This window comes from Cyprinus carpio, chromosome B23 (assembly GCF_018340385.1).
Source record: "Cyprinus carpio isolate SPL01 chromosome B23, ASM1834038v1, whole genome shotgun sequence".
Classification (NCBI taxonomy): Eukaryota; Metazoa; Chordata; class Actinopteri; order Cypriniformes; family Cyprinidae; genus Cyprinus; species Cyprinus carpio.
In genome coordinates, this window is record NC_056619.1 from 24,065,667 (window position 1) to 24,083,272 (window position 17,606).

At 35.6% G+C, this 17,606-nt stretch overlaps 3 protein-coding genes across 5 annotated transcripts; 2 read left to right on the forward strand and 1 right to left on the reverse strand.

Moving 5' to 3' along the window:
• The first annotated feature begins 1,409 nt into the window (after positions 1 to 1,409).
• LOC109082417 (torsin-1A-like) lies at positions 1,410 to 3,845 on the forward strand. The gene is made up of 5 exons (XM_042750185.1): positions 1,410 to 1,636; positions 2,214 to 2,479; positions 2,843 to 3,018; positions 3,165 to 3,298; positions 3,469 to 3,845. The coding sequence occupies exons 1-5, from the start codon at positions 1,492 to 1,494 to the stop codon at positions 3,714 to 3,716; spliced, it is 969 nt and encodes a 322-aa protein (XP_042606119.1). The 5' UTR covers positions 1,410 to 1,491; the 3' UTR covers positions 3,717 to 3,845.
• A 218-nt stretch (positions 3,846 to 4,063) lies between these two features.
• Positions 4,064 to 13,621, forward strand: dnajc16 (DnaJ (Hsp40) homolog, subfamily C, member 16). 3 transcript variants are annotated; one of them, XM_042750181.1, is made up of 15 exons: positions 4,064 to 4,217; positions 5,101 to 5,295; positions 5,383 to 5,449; positions 5,530 to 5,860; positions 5,953 to 6,137; positions 6,222 to 6,326; positions 6,408 to 6,566; positions 8,171 to 8,301; positions 8,391 to 8,568; positions 9,141 to 9,323; positions 9,468 to 9,544; positions 9,985 to 10,065; positions 10,146 to 10,235; positions 11,010 to 11,183; positions 11,262 to 13,621. In XM_042750181.1, the coding sequence occupies exons 2-15, from the start codon at positions 5,120 to 5,122 to the stop codon at positions 11,668 to 11,670; spliced, it is 2,346 nt and encodes a 781-aa protein (XP_042606115.1). In that variant the 5' UTR covers positions 4,064 to 4,217; positions 5,101 to 5,119; the 3' UTR covers positions 11,671 to 13,621. The 3 variants fall into 3 exon arrangements, with proteins under 3 accessions (XP_042606115.1, XP_042606117.1, XP_042606116.1); XM_042750183.1 differs by having other exon boundaries at positions 11,013 to 11,183; XM_042750182.1 differs by having other exon boundaries at positions 4,098 to 4,217; positions 5,115 to 5,295.
• agmat (agmatine ureohydrolase (agmatinase)) lies at positions 13,074 to 17,449 on the reverse strand. Its single transcript, XM_042750184.1, has 7 exons — positions 16,988 to 17,449; positions 15,699 to 15,901; positions 15,559 to 15,607; positions 15,277 to 15,472; positions 14,560 to 14,739; positions 14,075 to 14,159; positions 13,074 to 13,951 (listed from the first exon to the last, which is right to left on the reverse strand). Exons 1-7 carry the CDS (start codon positions 17,293 to 17,295, stop codon positions 13,878 to 13,880), a joined length of 1,095 nt encoding a protein of 364 aa, XP_042606118.1. The 5' UTR covers positions 17,296 to 17,449; the 3' UTR covers positions 13,074 to 13,877.
• Positions 17,450 to 17,606: the final 157 nt, after the last annotated feature.

Sequence of the window (17,606 nt, forward strand, 5' to 3'; positions counted from 1 at the left end):
AATAATGTTTATTTTGTCCATCAAAAATGTGCTGTCACTTTAATTGAACGTGAGCAGCGCAGCAATATAGATTCGGCGTCGAAACCACACATGTTGAAGCTAAACAAACACGTCAAAGCTAACTTTCAAAAGGCTCATACATTACTACACCAGAGCCGCTCCATTCGGGTTTGTGTTTGTACGATTCAAATGCTGTGCTCTCTACCCAAATATAAAAGATACTGTAGGCAAATGAAGATATTCACTGAAAAACTTGCGGCTCAATTGGACTCTCGTTGTGTCAGAAAGTCAAGTCAAGTCACCTTTATTTATATAGCACTTTTAACAATACAGATTGTGTCAAAGCAACTGTACAGCATTAAATATTAAAATAGTGTGTCAATAATGCAAAAAGGCAGTTCATCATTGAATTCAGTGATGTCATCCTCCAGCTCAGTTCAGTTTAAATAGTATCTGTGCAATCAAGTTGCAGTTCTCCTCTGGCCAGACAAAACCAGCAGTTCAATTCCAGGCTGCAGAAAGGTCAGATTGTGCAGAGGACTCATCTGGTTCCTGCGTCCAGGAGACAAGGTCTTTACTGGGGATCTGTCTCTGGGGCTCATAGTTGTCCTGGTCTCCGCCGACATTCAGGGCTGAACAGACATCCATAGCTTAATAATCCTACACAAAGTTACAAAACCTATAAAATTTGATAATACTTACTGTTAAGGATTTAAGTTTTACGGACGTCACCATCTTTGATATTACTTGGTCACTGTTGCTATGGTTACTGTTAAGGAATATGGGCTTCATACCCGTTGCACATTCATACAGACAGTATTCGAGATGCTACTAAGTTGCTGTGTGAACAGGACATTTCAAGACTCACGCCTGTAAAGGAAATGCAAAACTGACAGTGTAATGGTAGCCAAACATAAAATAATTAAAATAAAAAAAATATTTGCATTATATTTGAACGATTTCACGATTCTAATTTTAGATTTATGGACATATTTATCTTTACACCTTATATTTGTTTATTATTATGGCATTTATTTACACACTTGTTTATCTACATATGAAACTTCATTACAATTTTTTATAGTTAAATGTTATAATAAAATGAATTAATTAATATTATAAATTTTAAATATTGCATACCTATTAATTTTCCTCTATAAAAACCTCTGGGAATATTGGCAGCAAACCACATGATCATGATGAGGAAGGTTTTGGCATCTCTCTCTGTAATTAAAGTCATGACACATTTTGTAACTTATTGAATAATAATAAAAAAATAAGAATAATAATAATAACTTTCTGCAGTGGTCATGGTGAGTTTGATGTCAACATACCGAAGACTGGGAAAACAAGAAAAGCCTGTTTTCTTTCTTGTAGTTAGTAAAGCCTAACAGGGAACTGAATATTTGCTGAAGGAGCGTCAGTTCCTTTCCGAGTTCCTTCCAAAAACGAAACCGTGACTGAAAGAAGCCTAGATTATTCGCTTTCACAATGAAAGTGCATTTGTTAATAGTTTTATTGCTGGTGTCTAATATAACATTATCTTCAGGTTTTCTGGATTTTTTCGCGGCTGCTGCATCTTATGTGATTCACAAATTTCTTGAACAGGACGATTTGCTGCCCTTTGACTTTAAAGGTGAGTAAAACGGCGAAATAACGTAGGCCTATCATATGTTTTGACGATAGATTTATGAGTTGATTATGGCTCATCATATGTCAAAATTTTATTTTGTTTCCAACAGCGTGTTTGCGCTTATCTTAGGCTATAACTTTCCATATAACTTTTTTTCATAAAAAGGATAACGTTTTTATCCTTCATATACGACAGTGTTCAACTTAGTATTTCCCCCCCAAACTATGGTTATGAAGTTGATAGCACGTTCCCACGGTATTACTGATACCAGGCTATACGTTATCAAATATTTTTTCAAAGTAAAGTGTTTACCCAATTAAAACTGCATTAATGAAAGAAAGGGAGAGGGACAGAAATTAAATGAGACTCCAGTGTTGTTTCTTCATGGTAGTTCCCTTTCTGAATTACAGCAATATTTAGTTAGGCCTAAATGTTATAATAAAATTACCCTTGTATATGCTATATTTACACCATTTGAGAGGTTTTTGCGCGATATAATTTGTCAGAAAACCTCAGAAATGCAAATGTGTTATGGGTTGTTTTGTTATTTGTTGACTTCACATATCTCAACATGTTTCAGGTTTGGAGAAAGATTTAAGAGACTCTCTCTTTGGGCAGCACATTGTATCTGATGTTGTACTGAAAGCTGTAAAATCATTTATGACTGACAGCAACCCGAACAAACCGCTGGTCCTCTCTTTCCATGGGACTGCAGGAGTTGGGAAAAATCATGTTGCTAAAATCATTGCAAGAAATGTGTACAAAAAAGGGGACCAGAGCAAGCATGTTCACATATATATATCTGAGCATCATTTCCCACACAGAAATAAGTTAGACTTGTACAGTGTAAGTAAATAATTTGCAGAGTTTTTAGCTTTGGCCTATAAGACTTATAGCAATCATTTATAACAACTGACTAATAATGTAATGCCCACAGGACTCATGTTGGCTGGACAGGTGGGGATTTGGGTTATTTACAGATTTAGTATAATCACTTGAAATAATAATGAAACTGCATTTAATTTCTGTTAACCTGATCGCATATTCTGCCCAGTATTCATTACTGCATTAAAAACATAGTAAATAATATATTTAAAATTGTAATACGAAAATAAAAAAGAATGCACATTTTTGTAAAACGGCTGTGAGAATGTTGTGCATACCAGAAGTTATTCCTCTAACTGGGATTTGCATGTGCTGTATATTCAGGAACAGCTAAAACAGTGGATTCATGGAAATGTATCAAGTTTCCCCCACTCCATGTTCATATTTGATGAAATGGACAAGATGCAACCACAGCTGATTGATGTCATAAAACCTTTCCTAGACTACGAAGCCAATGTAGATGGAGTGTCATTCCGCAATGCAATCTTCATTTTTCTTAGGTAAAGCCCTCAAAAACTCAAGGGTTTGTTTTTTTGGATTTCTGAAAATGCAGTTGTAATCAGCATATTAGCTCTATAAAATTCAAACACAGTGGTAATTAAATGCCTCTACTGTCCCTAACAAGTGTTTATCTGTTTGTTTATAGTAATGCAGGTGGGAATGTGATTGCTGAAGTGGCTCTGGATTTCTGGAGAGAAGGCAAAGATCGGGAAGAGCTTTGGATGAACAGCAAGGAACTGGAGACTAAGATTCTTCAAAACATCTTCAACGATAAGAACAGTGTGTATTGAAAGACCATATATATATATATATATATATATATATATATATATATATATATATATATATATATATATATATATATATATATATATATATATAAATGTCTGAATACGTGGTTGCATTTACTCCACAAATAACTTTTTTTTATGTCTATGCGTGTTTTATAGGTGGATTTCTGCACTCTAGTATCATAGATCATCATCTGGTCGATCACTATATTCCTTTCCTCCCTCTGGAGCTAAAGCATGTGCGTCAGTGTGTCATGACTGAGATGCACCATCTGAACATGATCCAAGACTATGATTTGGCAGATGAAGTGGCCAGAGACTTGCCCTTCTTCCCTGCAGAGGAGAAAATCTTTGCTGTTAAAGGCTGCAAGTCTGTCAGACAGAAGTTGGTGCTGTATGCTGATTAGCAGCATAGTGCCCTACTGTTTCGACTGTTCTGTAGTCCTATTAATATTTAATGAGTTACATTGCTATCTGGAGTCTGAATTATTCTGCTTCTTGGGTTAAGACACCTCTGTATTAAACATTTGAAACAATTTGTCCAGTCTGTTTAGATTTGGTACCACATTCTTTAGTCCTAACAGATTTTTGAAATAGCCTACCCTTGGAGGCATTTTATACATCATATCAAGGTGGAAGTGTTTTTGCAAGGCATGGTAGCCTAATACCATATTTGTTTGTTACTGCAATAAACACCATGGAATAGAGAGAGACCGCGCACTTCTCTCTCTCTCTTTGTGTGTGTGTGTGTGTGTGTGTGTGTGTGTGTGTGTGTGTGTGAGAGAGAGAGAGAGAGAGAGAGAGAATGTCTGTGCCGCTTTGAATCTGCTCATTTTAATGCGCATGTCTCATGGTTTATGAACGCGTCACTCAGATGGCTGGATGAACTTCTGGCACCATTAGTAACGGTATATTCATATTCCATTCATGTTGTAATGGTTTCCTCTCGTTTTGATGTCATATTCGTGATAAGAGCATGAGCTAGGTTGGCTAACAGGCTAGCTAAGGATCTTTCAGTTTCGTCAGATGTAGATTTACCTGCATGTCCTGCTTTTTATTGCACTCAGAACGCGATTTAATGATTATTTTCTTTTATCATCGAATGCGCTTTATGTGTCGCGTTTTCTGTAATAGTCTAAACGCAATTATAATATGTGTCACTGACATCTAATGGAAACTTCTGTATTTGCATGACAGCTTTCAGTATGCACAAATTAGGTTGTATTTTATTTGGCATGTGCGAAGGCAGATCGATAATAACACACTAGACCAAACATGAAATTGAAATAGATAAGTCATTATGAATATATATACCTTTTTTTATTTGTAGATATATTCACTATTATATAACAGTATTATTTAGGCTATATAATATTTTAGCCTAATAATTATTATAATATTGAATTAGCTTTTGTTTTTATATTTTATTTTATATTTTAATTGTAGTACTTCAATAAAAACATTTTATTCATTTAATATTTATTAAAAAAAACAAAAACGTAACAATGGATATATTTAATTCCTTCATTTATGTACACATTTTATCTATTTACTCTTCACATTGTGTTGTATTTATTCTTATTTAATTTTTTATATATTTAAAAATTCAGGATAAAATATTTAATGTTTATATTTATATTTTTCTATTTATCTTCATATTTGGTTATATTTATTATTTCATTAGAAATTATTTTATTTTATTTATTACTTGTTTATTTTCAGAATTAAATGTTTATTTTTTAAATATTTCATGCTTAAGTATTTCCTCCATAATGTCTTATAATATAACAGTCTTTGGGCAGCAGAACACATGGTCAAGATGAGGATGATGGTGCTTTTGCTGTCTGTGATGATGGTCAATGTGCTCCTGATGGATGCTATGGTGGAAAGCACTGCAGAATTTGATCCATATAAAGTTCTTGGAGTCACCAGAAGCGCAAGCCAAGCAGAAATCAAGAAAGTGTATAAACGGCTGGCCAAAGAATGGTGAGAGTGCTATTTTTTCTCGTAGATTGTAATTTTATGTCTAAATGAGAATGCTACACCATTTTCATCTTTCATCTCTACTGTCAGGCATCCTGATAAAAACAAAAACCCTGAAGCTGAAGACATGTTCATCAAGATTACAAAGTCTTATGAGGTATTGCAGCTCATAAAGACACTTAACAGATCACATGTTGTCAGAAGTACCACTGATGTTAACTTCATGTTATTCCGTAGATCTTAACAAACGAGGAGAAGAGAGCCAGCTACGATCGTTATGGACAAACAGATAACACTCACCCATATGGACGTGGCCACCATGGTTTCCGCCACTTTCATGACAACTTCTACTTTGACGAGTCTTTCTTTCACTTCCCCTTCAACAATAAGGGTGGCCGGGACTTTGCTGACAGCAAGTACACATTGCACTTCAACCAGTATATCAGTGAAGTTGTGCCTGACAGCTTCAAGAGGCCTTACTTGATCAAGATCACCTCAGACTGGTGCTTCAGCTGCATCCATATCGAGCCAGTCTGGAAAGAAACAGTGCAGGAATTGGAAACTCTAGGTGGGACGATACAAGTTTTCTAGAAATGCTTACGTCCCTGTTAGTGATATGATCACTTCCTCCAGATAAGAAGTTGTTTTTCTCATCTCTAGGGATTGGAATTGGTGTGGTTGATGTTGGTTATGAGCGGCGTTTAGCAAATCATTTGGGAGCACATCAGACTCCATCCTTTCTTGGTGTCGTCAATGGAAAAGTGGCTTTCTTCCATTACGCTGTTGTAAAAGGCCACCTGATGCAGTTTGTAGAAGATCTGCTGCCACAGAGACTAGTTGAAAAGGTTAGTGAACATCATCATGCACTCCTAATGTCTGTATTTATATCTTCTTCTGGTCTCAAACTGCTCATTCATGGATGTCTGTAGGTTACAGACAAGAACAACCAAGAGTTTCTGAAGAGCTGGCATGAGCTGAACAAGCCACATGTTCTCCTGTTTGACCAAGTGCCTTCGGTCCCTTTGCTTTATAAGGTAGAGATTGGTTAGTAACCTCCAGATTTGCCAATGTGCAGCCAATACACCAATGATTGATTGTTTGTTTGTTTCTAATAGCTTACAGCATTTGCCTATAAGGACTATGTGCAGTTTGGATATGTGGATCAAGGTCTTTCTGAGACCGCTGACCTGTTAAGAAAATTCAACATAAACACTTATGCGCCAACCATGCTTGTATTCAAAGAGGATGTTGAGAAGCCTGCAGATATTATACAGGTAAACCTGTTCCCTTGACTACTGTAGGCTGCATCGATTGGATAGTTTTGTTGCTGGCAAAAATAGCATAGTTAATGCCTGACCTGTTAAAGTTCAGATTGTTCGAAGGTGTGCAATTTAGATGATTTTTTTTATTAATTTTGTATCCAACTATTTTTATTTATGCTATTTAAGTCATTGTTTATTTTGTTATAAGGCGTGTGCTGGATACTTGTCTTAGAACAGATGCGTCAAATTGCAGAGTTTAGTGCCAACACACATACCATTTAGTTTTTAAATAAACCTGAAGTACTTGATTAGCTGGATCAGGTGCATTTAATTAGGTATGAATCTAAACCCTGCAGGGCTATGTCCCTCCAGAAACTGAGTTTGACACATCTTAAGCCCGAGAAACACTGCGCGATTTTCGGCTGTCCCAGACAAAAGATTGGCTCCTAATCGGTGGTCCTATGTCGTACAGTGAGAGAGGTTTGAAGACGGCCGTTGTCACAGTTTTGCTACCAAAGATAGCCTACGATAATTTTCTGGCAGTGTAAGACATTCAGCATGTTCATCGTACAGTGTGTTTGCAGTTACGACCCACGTTTACTGACCAACCAGTAAAAATGCGACATGAAATCAATGCGACATGGCGCTAAAACATAAAACTGCTTACCTCAAACTCTTATTTCTTCCACTTTCGCCGCTCCCACTTTTTTCAGCACACATAAAAACTACAACTTTCAGTGTGAATCATTATGGGTTTTTTGTTTACCACTAGCGCATGCTAATGAAACGTGCATCATAGCCTATGAGTCAACAGATGTCATCATCGTACAGTCTACATGGATGTTGTACCCAAGTTTATTAGATCCGTGTCGCACAGTGTGACCAGCAGTGATCTTATAGGATTGCTAAAATCGTGCAGTGTGTAACAGGCTTAAATCCTGAGACACACTGCACGATTTTAGCAATCCTATAAGATATGTCACACTGTGCGACATGGATTTTATATACTTGGCTATGACGTATGTACACTGTACGATGATTACACCTATTGACTCATATGCTACTACAGAAGAAAAAAACGTCATCAGCATGTGCTAGTGGTAAACAAAAAGGACATGATAAATCACACTTTAGCAGTTGTATTGTTTATGTGTGCTTAAAAAAATTGGAAGCTGCGAAAGAGGAAGGGGTTAAGAGCTTGAGGTAAGCAGTTTTATGTTTTAGTGCCATTTCTTATTGATTTTGTGTGGCATTTTTATTGGTTGGTCAGTAAACGTGGATCGTACCAGCAAACACACTGTGCGGTGATAATTCTGTATCGTAGGCTCTCTTTAGTCGCAAGACCGTGACAACGGCTATCTTTGAACCTCTTTCACTGTACGACATAACTGCACCGATTCGGAGCCACGATCAGAGAAATCGCCACGATTGTTTCACGATGCCAATCTTTCGTCTGCGACAGCCGAAAATCGTGCAGTGTGTTTATGGCTTTAGAAGGTCTTGAAACAACAACCAATCAGGTTGGGGCTTCAGCTACATCTTTTTTTGTATTAGATGTTTGAGAAGATATAAATATGTTTACCTTTTGACTTTCAATTAAACATTTGCTTCCTCAGGCTAAAGGGATGAAGAAGCAGATAATAGATGAGTTCATCTCCAACAACAAGTTCCTCCTGGCCCCTCGCCTGGTGAACCAGAAGCTATTTGATGAGCTTTGCCCTGTCAAACAGTTCCATCGTCGCAGGAAGTGAGACGGCTTTGTAAATATCAGTGGAGTTAATCTGATTCTCCATGTTAAAAGGTCTTTTCCAATAGTCTGCGATGACTCTTCCACAGATATTGTGTTCTACTCATCACTGGTGAGGAAGAGTCCTTCGCCACAGGAAATGAAGCCTTCCTCTCGCTAGCCTCCGCGAACACTAATGATGTGCTGCGATTTGCTTACGTCTACCAGCGACGTCAGCAGCCCCTATGCGATGTTCTCTTGAAGAACAAAGACAGCACACTACCACAGGTAGATGTTATCTTCTCCACGCATTTTTGTTTCGAGAAGAAAATACTTGAGCATTATAGAGGTTGACAGATATGTTATTTCGAACGATTGTTCTACATTATTAGTTGCTTTTTGCATCAATTATTGCAGACAGAGAACAGAACAATATATTTATTCAAACGATCACTTTGATGTAGCAATTATTTACAGGATTCCTAAAGTTTTACCTGTTTTCAGAATAAGTTGTGATATTTGGATCACTATCTTTGTTGGAATTTTTGTTATTTAAAGTGCTACATTTTGGTTCCAATTGTATTTATATTTAATTTGAATTGATTTCATTTGAGATATTAACAATACATTCAGGATTAAGTCATTTTTGTTCATTAAGTAATAACGCTTTAGTAATAAAGCACTATTTTACATTGAATTTTTACATTCAATATACGTTTAGTTTCCAAGGTTTCATGGATGATAAAATTACCAATTGGTTATTGGCCTGTTTTCCCATTAAAGTTAGCAAAATTAGCAAAATCCACTATTGGTGGACCTCTAGTCTGTAACCCAATAAAACTTTTGTGTGTATTGAGCAGGTGGTGATTCTGGAGAGGCGTAACGGAGCTGGTAAGATTCTGTATAAGCCAGTTTCGGGAGGATGGAACGGCAGTAAGGAAGACAAACACAAGCTTCTGGAGGAACTCGAAAGACTGCAGAAGGATCCCTCCATCCTCAACAATGATGCCGTTCTCCCAGAGCTCAACAATGAGTTCACCTCGGTGAGTCTCTCAGGGTTCGCTTTTCATGGAACGTCTTTAATTGGGAAATTAGCAGTGACCTTGTCCTATATGCATGTTTCAGTAGAGATCTAGATTAAATCCAAACTGACTGGAACTTAATTTTGTACATCCATATGTTTTCAGATGTTTTTAATAAGATGGATTTACACGGCATATGACTACTTGGCTGAAATTATCGATGATCTTCTTCACAATAACTGGTAGGTGAATAAAATGCCGACTGACCCTAAACTCTGCCCCTCTTTTTTACTGTTGCTAATTCAGGTAATAAACTTTATGAAATATGTGACTCTGGAGCACAAAACCAGTAATAAGTAGCACGGGGTGTATTTGTAGCAAAAGCCAACAATGCATTGTATGGGTCAAAATTATTGATTTTCTTTTATGCCAAAAATCATTAGGATATTAAGTAATGATCATGTTACATGAAGATGTCCTACCATATATATATATTAAAACTTAAAATATATTAAAACTTAATTTTTGATTAGTAATATGGACAGTATGATAAGGACAGTATGACTGGTTTTGTGGTCCAGGGTCACATATCTCTTAGTGGCAGAACGCAACAGTTGTTAAGGTGGGATTGGGTCAGCAATATTTTTTATATTTACTGCTCTAAGTTATTTTTATTTTGCAGGCGTGAGGTGATGCCCCTGCTGTCTTTGATATTCTCTGCACTTTTTATTTTATTTGGCACTGTAGTTATTCAGGCTTTCAGGTAAGATTTATTGCATTCATAATTCTGATGTGTTAGATAGGAAATTATGAGATATTGAACGTTGCTCTTTCTAATTTCAGTGACTCAAGTGAGGAAAAACAGCCCAAAACAAAAGCAAAAGAGGCATCCAAGGCAGAGAATGGTTCACCGAACACCTCCAGCACATCCAGGTTCTTTCGTATATTACGTTTGGATAAATCCAATAAATAAATTCAACAGAACTTCATCTATTTCAATGATGCACAATGTATCAGTGCCATTACATATGTGACCCTGGACCACAAAACCAGTCTTAAGTCGCTGGGGTATATTTGTAGCAATAGCCAAAAAAACATTGTATGGGTCAAAATAATAGATTTTTCTTTTATGCCAAAATTCATTAGGATATTAAGTAAAGATCATGTTCCATGAAGATATTTTGTTAAATTTCCTACCGTAAATATATCAAAACTTAATTTTTGATAAGTAATATGCATTGCTAAGAATTCATTTGAATTCATTTAAAGGTGATTTTCTCAGTATTTAGATTTTTTTTGCACCCTCAGATTCCAGTTTTTCAAATAGTTGTATCTCTGCCAAATATTGTCAATGGAAAGCTTATTTATTCAGCTTTCAGATGCTGTATAAATCTCCATTTTGAGAAATTGACCCTTATGACTGGTTTTGTGGTCCAGGGTCACATTTATTGGATATTAGTGAGTTTAAACCAATACTGGATATTTATTTATTTATGCATGCTCATTTCTCTTCTTTTTATGTTGAGATTATTTATATAATTTATTTATTATAAATATATAAAAATAATATTACATTTGGAATTTTAATAATATCAGTTATTTGTTATCAGCTATAAAAATAGCATAAAATAATTATTTTATATTGATGCAACCCTAATTATTTATACTATTAAATGCTCTCATTTAAACTTTTTTTTTTTTTTCCAGCAGTCGCCCACCAAAGAAAAACTTTGTGGAGGTGACAGAGTTAACGGACATTACATACACTAGTAACCTGGTGAAGCTGAGGCCGGGTCATATTAATGTAGTTCTGGTACTTACTGATCCCACAAAGAACATCCTGCTCAGCAAGTTTGCCAAGGAAGTTTATTCATTCACTGGGTGAGCCCTCATTGCATGCTGTACCTTTAAGTCACAAAGCCTTAAAAATATATATACTATGTATCCTCTTCCTCGTAGGAGTTTCACCCTACACTTCTCCTTCCTAAATGTGGATAAACACGGCGAATGGATGGCGGCCGTGTTGGAATACGCCCAGGACGCCATGCAAATCGACACAGATGAGGACGAAGCGGGCAGCCGCAAATTAGACTACACTGGCTATGTTCTAGCCCTCAATGGTCATAAGAAGTACCTGTGTCTTTTCAAGCCAGTCTACACAGGTGAAGACTTGGATAGCAAGCCAGAAGAGGAAGGAGGAGGATCCCGATCCAGGAAGGGCACGACACGCTCTCGATCCACAACTCTTCAGATCCACCACAAACTGGATCGACTCGGACTCTGGATGGAGCGACTGATGGAAGGGACGCTGCCACGGTACTATGTCCCAGCCTGGCCCGGTCTGGACAAGATCACTGTCAACAAATAAAGCCTCATGGAAGCTAATAACCCAGCTGCATTAGAAGCACCCGATGGCCTCATTTAAACCAGGCTTGAAGCTACTCAGAGACAGATGCTCTATGTAAGACTTTGCAAAAGTGACTTTGGCTTAGCATTGTTGAGTAAAGGAGAATGTTTGGAGCGCTTGAATCGACACTGATGTTGACCTCTTGGAAATCTTTACTTTAGCTGCTCTAATGGAGCGATTTACAGTCAGTTTGGATATTTGGTATTCATTTCAAAAGGCTGTTAGTTGAGAGACAAAATATTGATACAGCTAGCCTAGCTTTCGATTTGAAACATTTCCGTTCCATGAATAACACTGCAACATGCTGCTAGTTGAAAAACAGCTAACATAATGTAGCATAACAAACATGATCACTGTAGACTTTTAGTCCTAACTGTTTACTCATGACAATGCTGTGAATTTGTACGTTTACAATTTTAAGAGACACTTAATATATTATTTTAATATATTACACATAATTTTAATTTAACACCCTTGATCTACAAAGTGCAATATTTAACTTTATGCTAACAATTTACAATAAGGTTCTATGTGCTAACTTTAGTTAATGCATTGGATTAATTGAAATAATGCACAATGCTTTCGCAGCATTGATTAATTATGGATAACGTACATTTCTACAGTAAATATACTAAAACATTTAAATCATTTCAAAATTGTGGTTTATTGTTAGTTCATGATGCTAAATGCATTTACTAATGTTAACATTTTAATGGTTTACTTGCAATTCCTTACCAAAAAAAAAAAAAACATTCTAAAGCATAAAATTTAATAATATAAAACTAGAATCAAATACTTAGGCTACTTTGAGACCTTTAATTAAAGTTTGTTAGAATTCAAAATTGAAAATATAAAAATCTGCCATTTGGAAACATGCACCATTCTTAATTTTTTTAAATAATTTGAACAAACACAAAATCTTTTTTCCCCCCTTCTAAAGAATAGTGAAAATATGGATGGTAGATATCATAAGTTAATTTAAACTTAAAAAATACTATAGCTTTATCAGTTTCATCAATTCATTTTTTTTTTCCAGTACAAATTTCTTAGCATCTTCCATACTTGTGGTACAGACTTTAACACAACTGGCGCAACTTTAGAGCAATACCCATAGAACATGAACTGTGCTTCAGTCCCAAGGTGTAAATAGTTACATAGTATTAAATGTATATGTAAAAATATAATATGGATTTGTGTCTCTAAAATATAAGAAAGATTCCAGATGTTCTTACCAGAATAATAGTGTAATTAAAGGGTGCAACAGCTCTTTATTGACCTGTACAAGTTACATTCAGTTATATAGTGCAGCTATAAAATGAGTAGGTATAGCCTTAAAGAATGACAAAGAGCGCCAGAGACCTATATAGTTTCCATTTGTGTTTTAATTAAAAATGTGTTGTGGCATGCAAAGCATACTCTCAACAGTACAAAGAGAAGAAATGATACATACTTGATCTGAAGTATTTTGTACTATGCATTTCATGTTTGCTGTAGAAAAGCGTTTGTCTCCTTTATGTAGTGATGTTTCATTTTCTTTAGCAGGATTTAGTGGTTAATTCATTTGATTAGCTATTGCATATGCACAGAAAGGTGTGGGTGAGTTATATCCACTCCTATATGAAGTCTTCCATTACTGACATATTTTGCGTGATGAATAATATTACTTAATTCATATGGTGTTCAATGAACATTCATTATACTTTATAATCAATGATGCGGTATTGGTGCCATTTTACTATATTAGCATTTTATTTGTGTTTTGCAATGCACTGGTAAATATCTTAAATTTAAGATAGCATTAAATCATGCCAAATTTTCATGGCTTATTAACTCTATATGACTAAATGTGTTTATGTCTGTGGTGTAAAATATGAACTCTGCATCGTGTTATGTAATTGTTTTATTTATTAATCGGTTTAAAAACTATATTATCAAATAAACATGAAATGTTTTATTTTCATAATTTTGTGATTTCTTTTTTATTCCCGAGAGTTGTTTCTCCATACGCAATATGAATTTTCTTCACTGTGTTCATAAATTGACAGTATGGCTCTGTTTTGCTAATCCAAATAAAGGTATTTGTTGCTGAAAATAATATTAATACTGATTTTGTACAGAAATCATGGATATGTCACTGTGCAATTATTTGAGACATTCCACCAACGCAATCAATAATATTTGACTTTTGGAAGGACACACATCATCTCAAAAAGAAGGTTAGCCCCAGTCAAAGCAGTGTTTCCTGTGAAAAATATAATGTAAATAATAAAATATAATAGAAATATGATAAATAATTTATTTATATATATATATATATATATATATATATTTATATATATATATATATATATATATAATACAGTACCTGTGGTGTCATAAGGTGGAGAAACCTCAACTAAATCACAACCCACAAGATTAAGACCTCGGCAACCTCGAATGATTTCCAGAGCCTAAAAAAAAAATTCAAAATACATTATTCTTTACACAAAAGCGTGTCGATTGAGATTCAAATCAGCCATGTCTCTATCTTTCAGTGCGCTTTTAACCAACCCCTAAGGTTAATATTAAACTTTCACGCGCAAAGTCTAAGGGCTGCTTTTGGCTGTATCTTTGTTCTGTATTTTATAGTACAGTATGCCAGATTAATACTGTGTCCATTTTCCAAATCACTTGTTCTATATATCGGTTGCATAGTGTGGAGCAAGTTATATGTTTATATAAATACTTGTGTAAGTATTATTAACATAAAGTGATTTAAAAGACCTTCATTTGTTGGTTTAAGGGTGATGGGAGTTTATTCTCAACTCGTGGAGCAGGTTTAAGCATCTCTGAGCGACAGGTAAAGCATACCTGAATGGGTGTGAGGCCAGCAATCTCAGGTGTTCCTGTGCCGGGAGCGAATGCAGGGTCCAGACTGTCTATGTCAAAGCTGAGATAGACCGGTCCGGTTCCCATCTGTGAGCGAACCTCCTCCATGAGAGGGACAAGAGATTTGTGCCAGCACTCCACAGCTTCCACTACACGGAAACCCTGGAAAGACCAAAATGATTTAAAAATATAAATATAATATGGCTATAATATAACAAACAGAGACAGACAGGATAATGTACTTCCAACAGTTTGTTATCGCATTTGAGGGACATTTGAGGGATAATGTCTTATCACTTATTAATACACTGCTTTTCAACACCTAAATAATGTCGGAGACGTGTAATACTGAAACTGTTTTAAAATCTAATCTGTTTATCTTAGAATCCATTAGAGTGTACAAAGAAATCGTTCCAGCAACAAGACAAAGACTTTAACATTATTGCCATAGGCCTATCATTTTTAAGTAAATAACTTGAAAGATAACTGAGGCGAAAAATGTCTGCTGCTGTGTTTGAATGAAACAAAAGGCCGCATGTCAGCGGAGTTATATGAGAGACATGAAAGAAGCACCGGACTCAAATATTAGCATCATTATAGAGTGGTGGAACTATGATGTCACTTTGTAGGCCAATGAATATTATCTGACACATTACATTCTAATATATATGATGATTATTGGTAAAAGCATCATGATACCTGTGCTCGGCTCCACTCATAATTATCTGGAGAATAACCCGAGCCTCTGAGCCCGATCTGGACGACCCTCTTGCAGTCCAGGAGCCCCTCATCCACACAGCGTCTGAAAGGGGTCCCGTGACCAATTTTCTCACCCAGAATCATGTCACTAGTGTCTGCATGGGCATCCACATGTATTAGGCCCACTGGACCATGCCTGAACAGCAGAGATAGCAGTATTTTAGACTAAATGTGAGTTAGTATTATAAAATTAGGAGGGGGACCTCTCGTGTTTTCACCAACCTCTCAGCAACGGCTTGTAGAATTGGGTATGCAATTGTATGATCACCTCCTGGGAATCCAAGACAATTGGAGAAGTAACATATTAAAGGTAGATTCAAACCTGATCCAAGTATTTCTGCATACTGAAAATGTTTTCTCACCCAGTGTAAGTGGGATGCAGCCAGTGGCCACAATTTCACGATAAGCCTCTCGTATTCTTTTGCAGGTGTCCTTCAGGTCAAAGAGGTTGACGTTAACGTCACCAAGATCCGCCACCCTTAGTGATTCGTATGGGGCCGCTCTTGTCCAGCCATTGTACAACCTGATCATAGCAGATTCTGCCCTGATGTGCCTCGGACCAAATCTGTATTGAGTACAAGGGACTCAACATTCATGAACATTTTAACCATAACTCACATTTTGCTTTGTAATACTATATATATATATATATATAACTCACATTTTCACAGATTTTGCAAGGGGTTCACAAACTTTCAAATGGCACTGTATGTATTTATTTATTTATATTACATTCTTATTTTAAAAATTAGTTACTTTTATTACTACTTTGTTGAATTTTTTATATTTGTAATACATTTTTGAAAATATGTAAAATGTTTTTTAAATAAATATATTTACACACACACATATATAGTGTTTTATTATAAGCATGTCTAGATATAAATATTGTTATAAATGTTTAAAACACTGAATAACAATTCTTTATTACATTTTATAATTTTTTAACACTTTGAAAGTATATTAAATGTTATACAATTATATTTTAAAAATTTTATATATATATATATATATATATATATATATATATATATATATATATATATATATATATAGTAGGTTTTACTAAATATATTTAAAATATATATCAAATACATGTATAAATAGTATGTTTTATTATAAGCATATATCTAAATAAAAATAATAATAAAAAAAATAATTATAATTTTTGTATTACATTTTATTCATATTTAAATTATTTTAGTCATTTTTTGAAAATGTGAAATGTTATAAAATAATATTTAAACATACATAAAACACAGGTATCTGTTTAATTACAAGTATATATGTCTATAAAATGTATTAAAACATAAATGTAAAATGTATTATTTTATACACAGTACTATATATGCTATAGCAGATTAGGATCTGAAGGAGCACTTGATAATTACAGACAGCTGTGTTTGAACTGAACTCTGTTAGGATCTGAAGGAGCACTTGATAATTACAGACAGCTGTGTTTGAACTGAACTCTGCAGGAAGGTAGATCTCCAGGACCAGGGTTTGGCACCCCTGTCCTATAGCATACTATAATACACATAGCAAATACAGTTTCTGTGTTTTCATTGTATATTATACAATGACAAACTGTCGCAGACATTTTTGTGCCACTCATGACCGTGTGTGATGGTATATGAATGTTCAGTATTACCTTGCACCGGGACGGTTGGATGTTCCGGTGTCAATGGGAACCCCGACGAACGCCGCGTCCAGTCCGTCCGCTGTTTTCTGAAACGGTAATTTGCACATAGTCGCGATCCCGCTGACTCTCGCCACAAACTCCGCGCTCGGCGGGACATTGAAGCCCGTCCCGGACATTCGGCGCGTGCAAGACACATTGCTCTGATCCCCGTCAAAGTGTCCCTGTTTTACGACTCTCTGAGAAGCGCACGCTTTAAAAATCTGAGAGCCACCAAAGACTGCTCGAGTTTTACTAACGAGTTTGATCGAAGAGAGCATGATCAGCTTAGCGTGCAACCAACTCTTGTGCAAACAACCGAGTTTAGAGGTCCGTTTCAACGGAAAGGTTTCGCAAATGTGTAAACGCAAAGTTTTATATGTCGCTATTAGTTCAGGCGATTCAAAATGAACTTTCTCCCATGGCGTGATGAGGGGCTGGACTCTGTGTTGTTTTTCACAATCATACCCCCTACTGCACCTACTAGGAATGGGTATATAGTGTGCATACTACATTATGATTTTCATTTTAATGGACGATACTGGTTATTACTCTGATACTGGTTATTTTTATATCCAAGTCCAACCAAAAA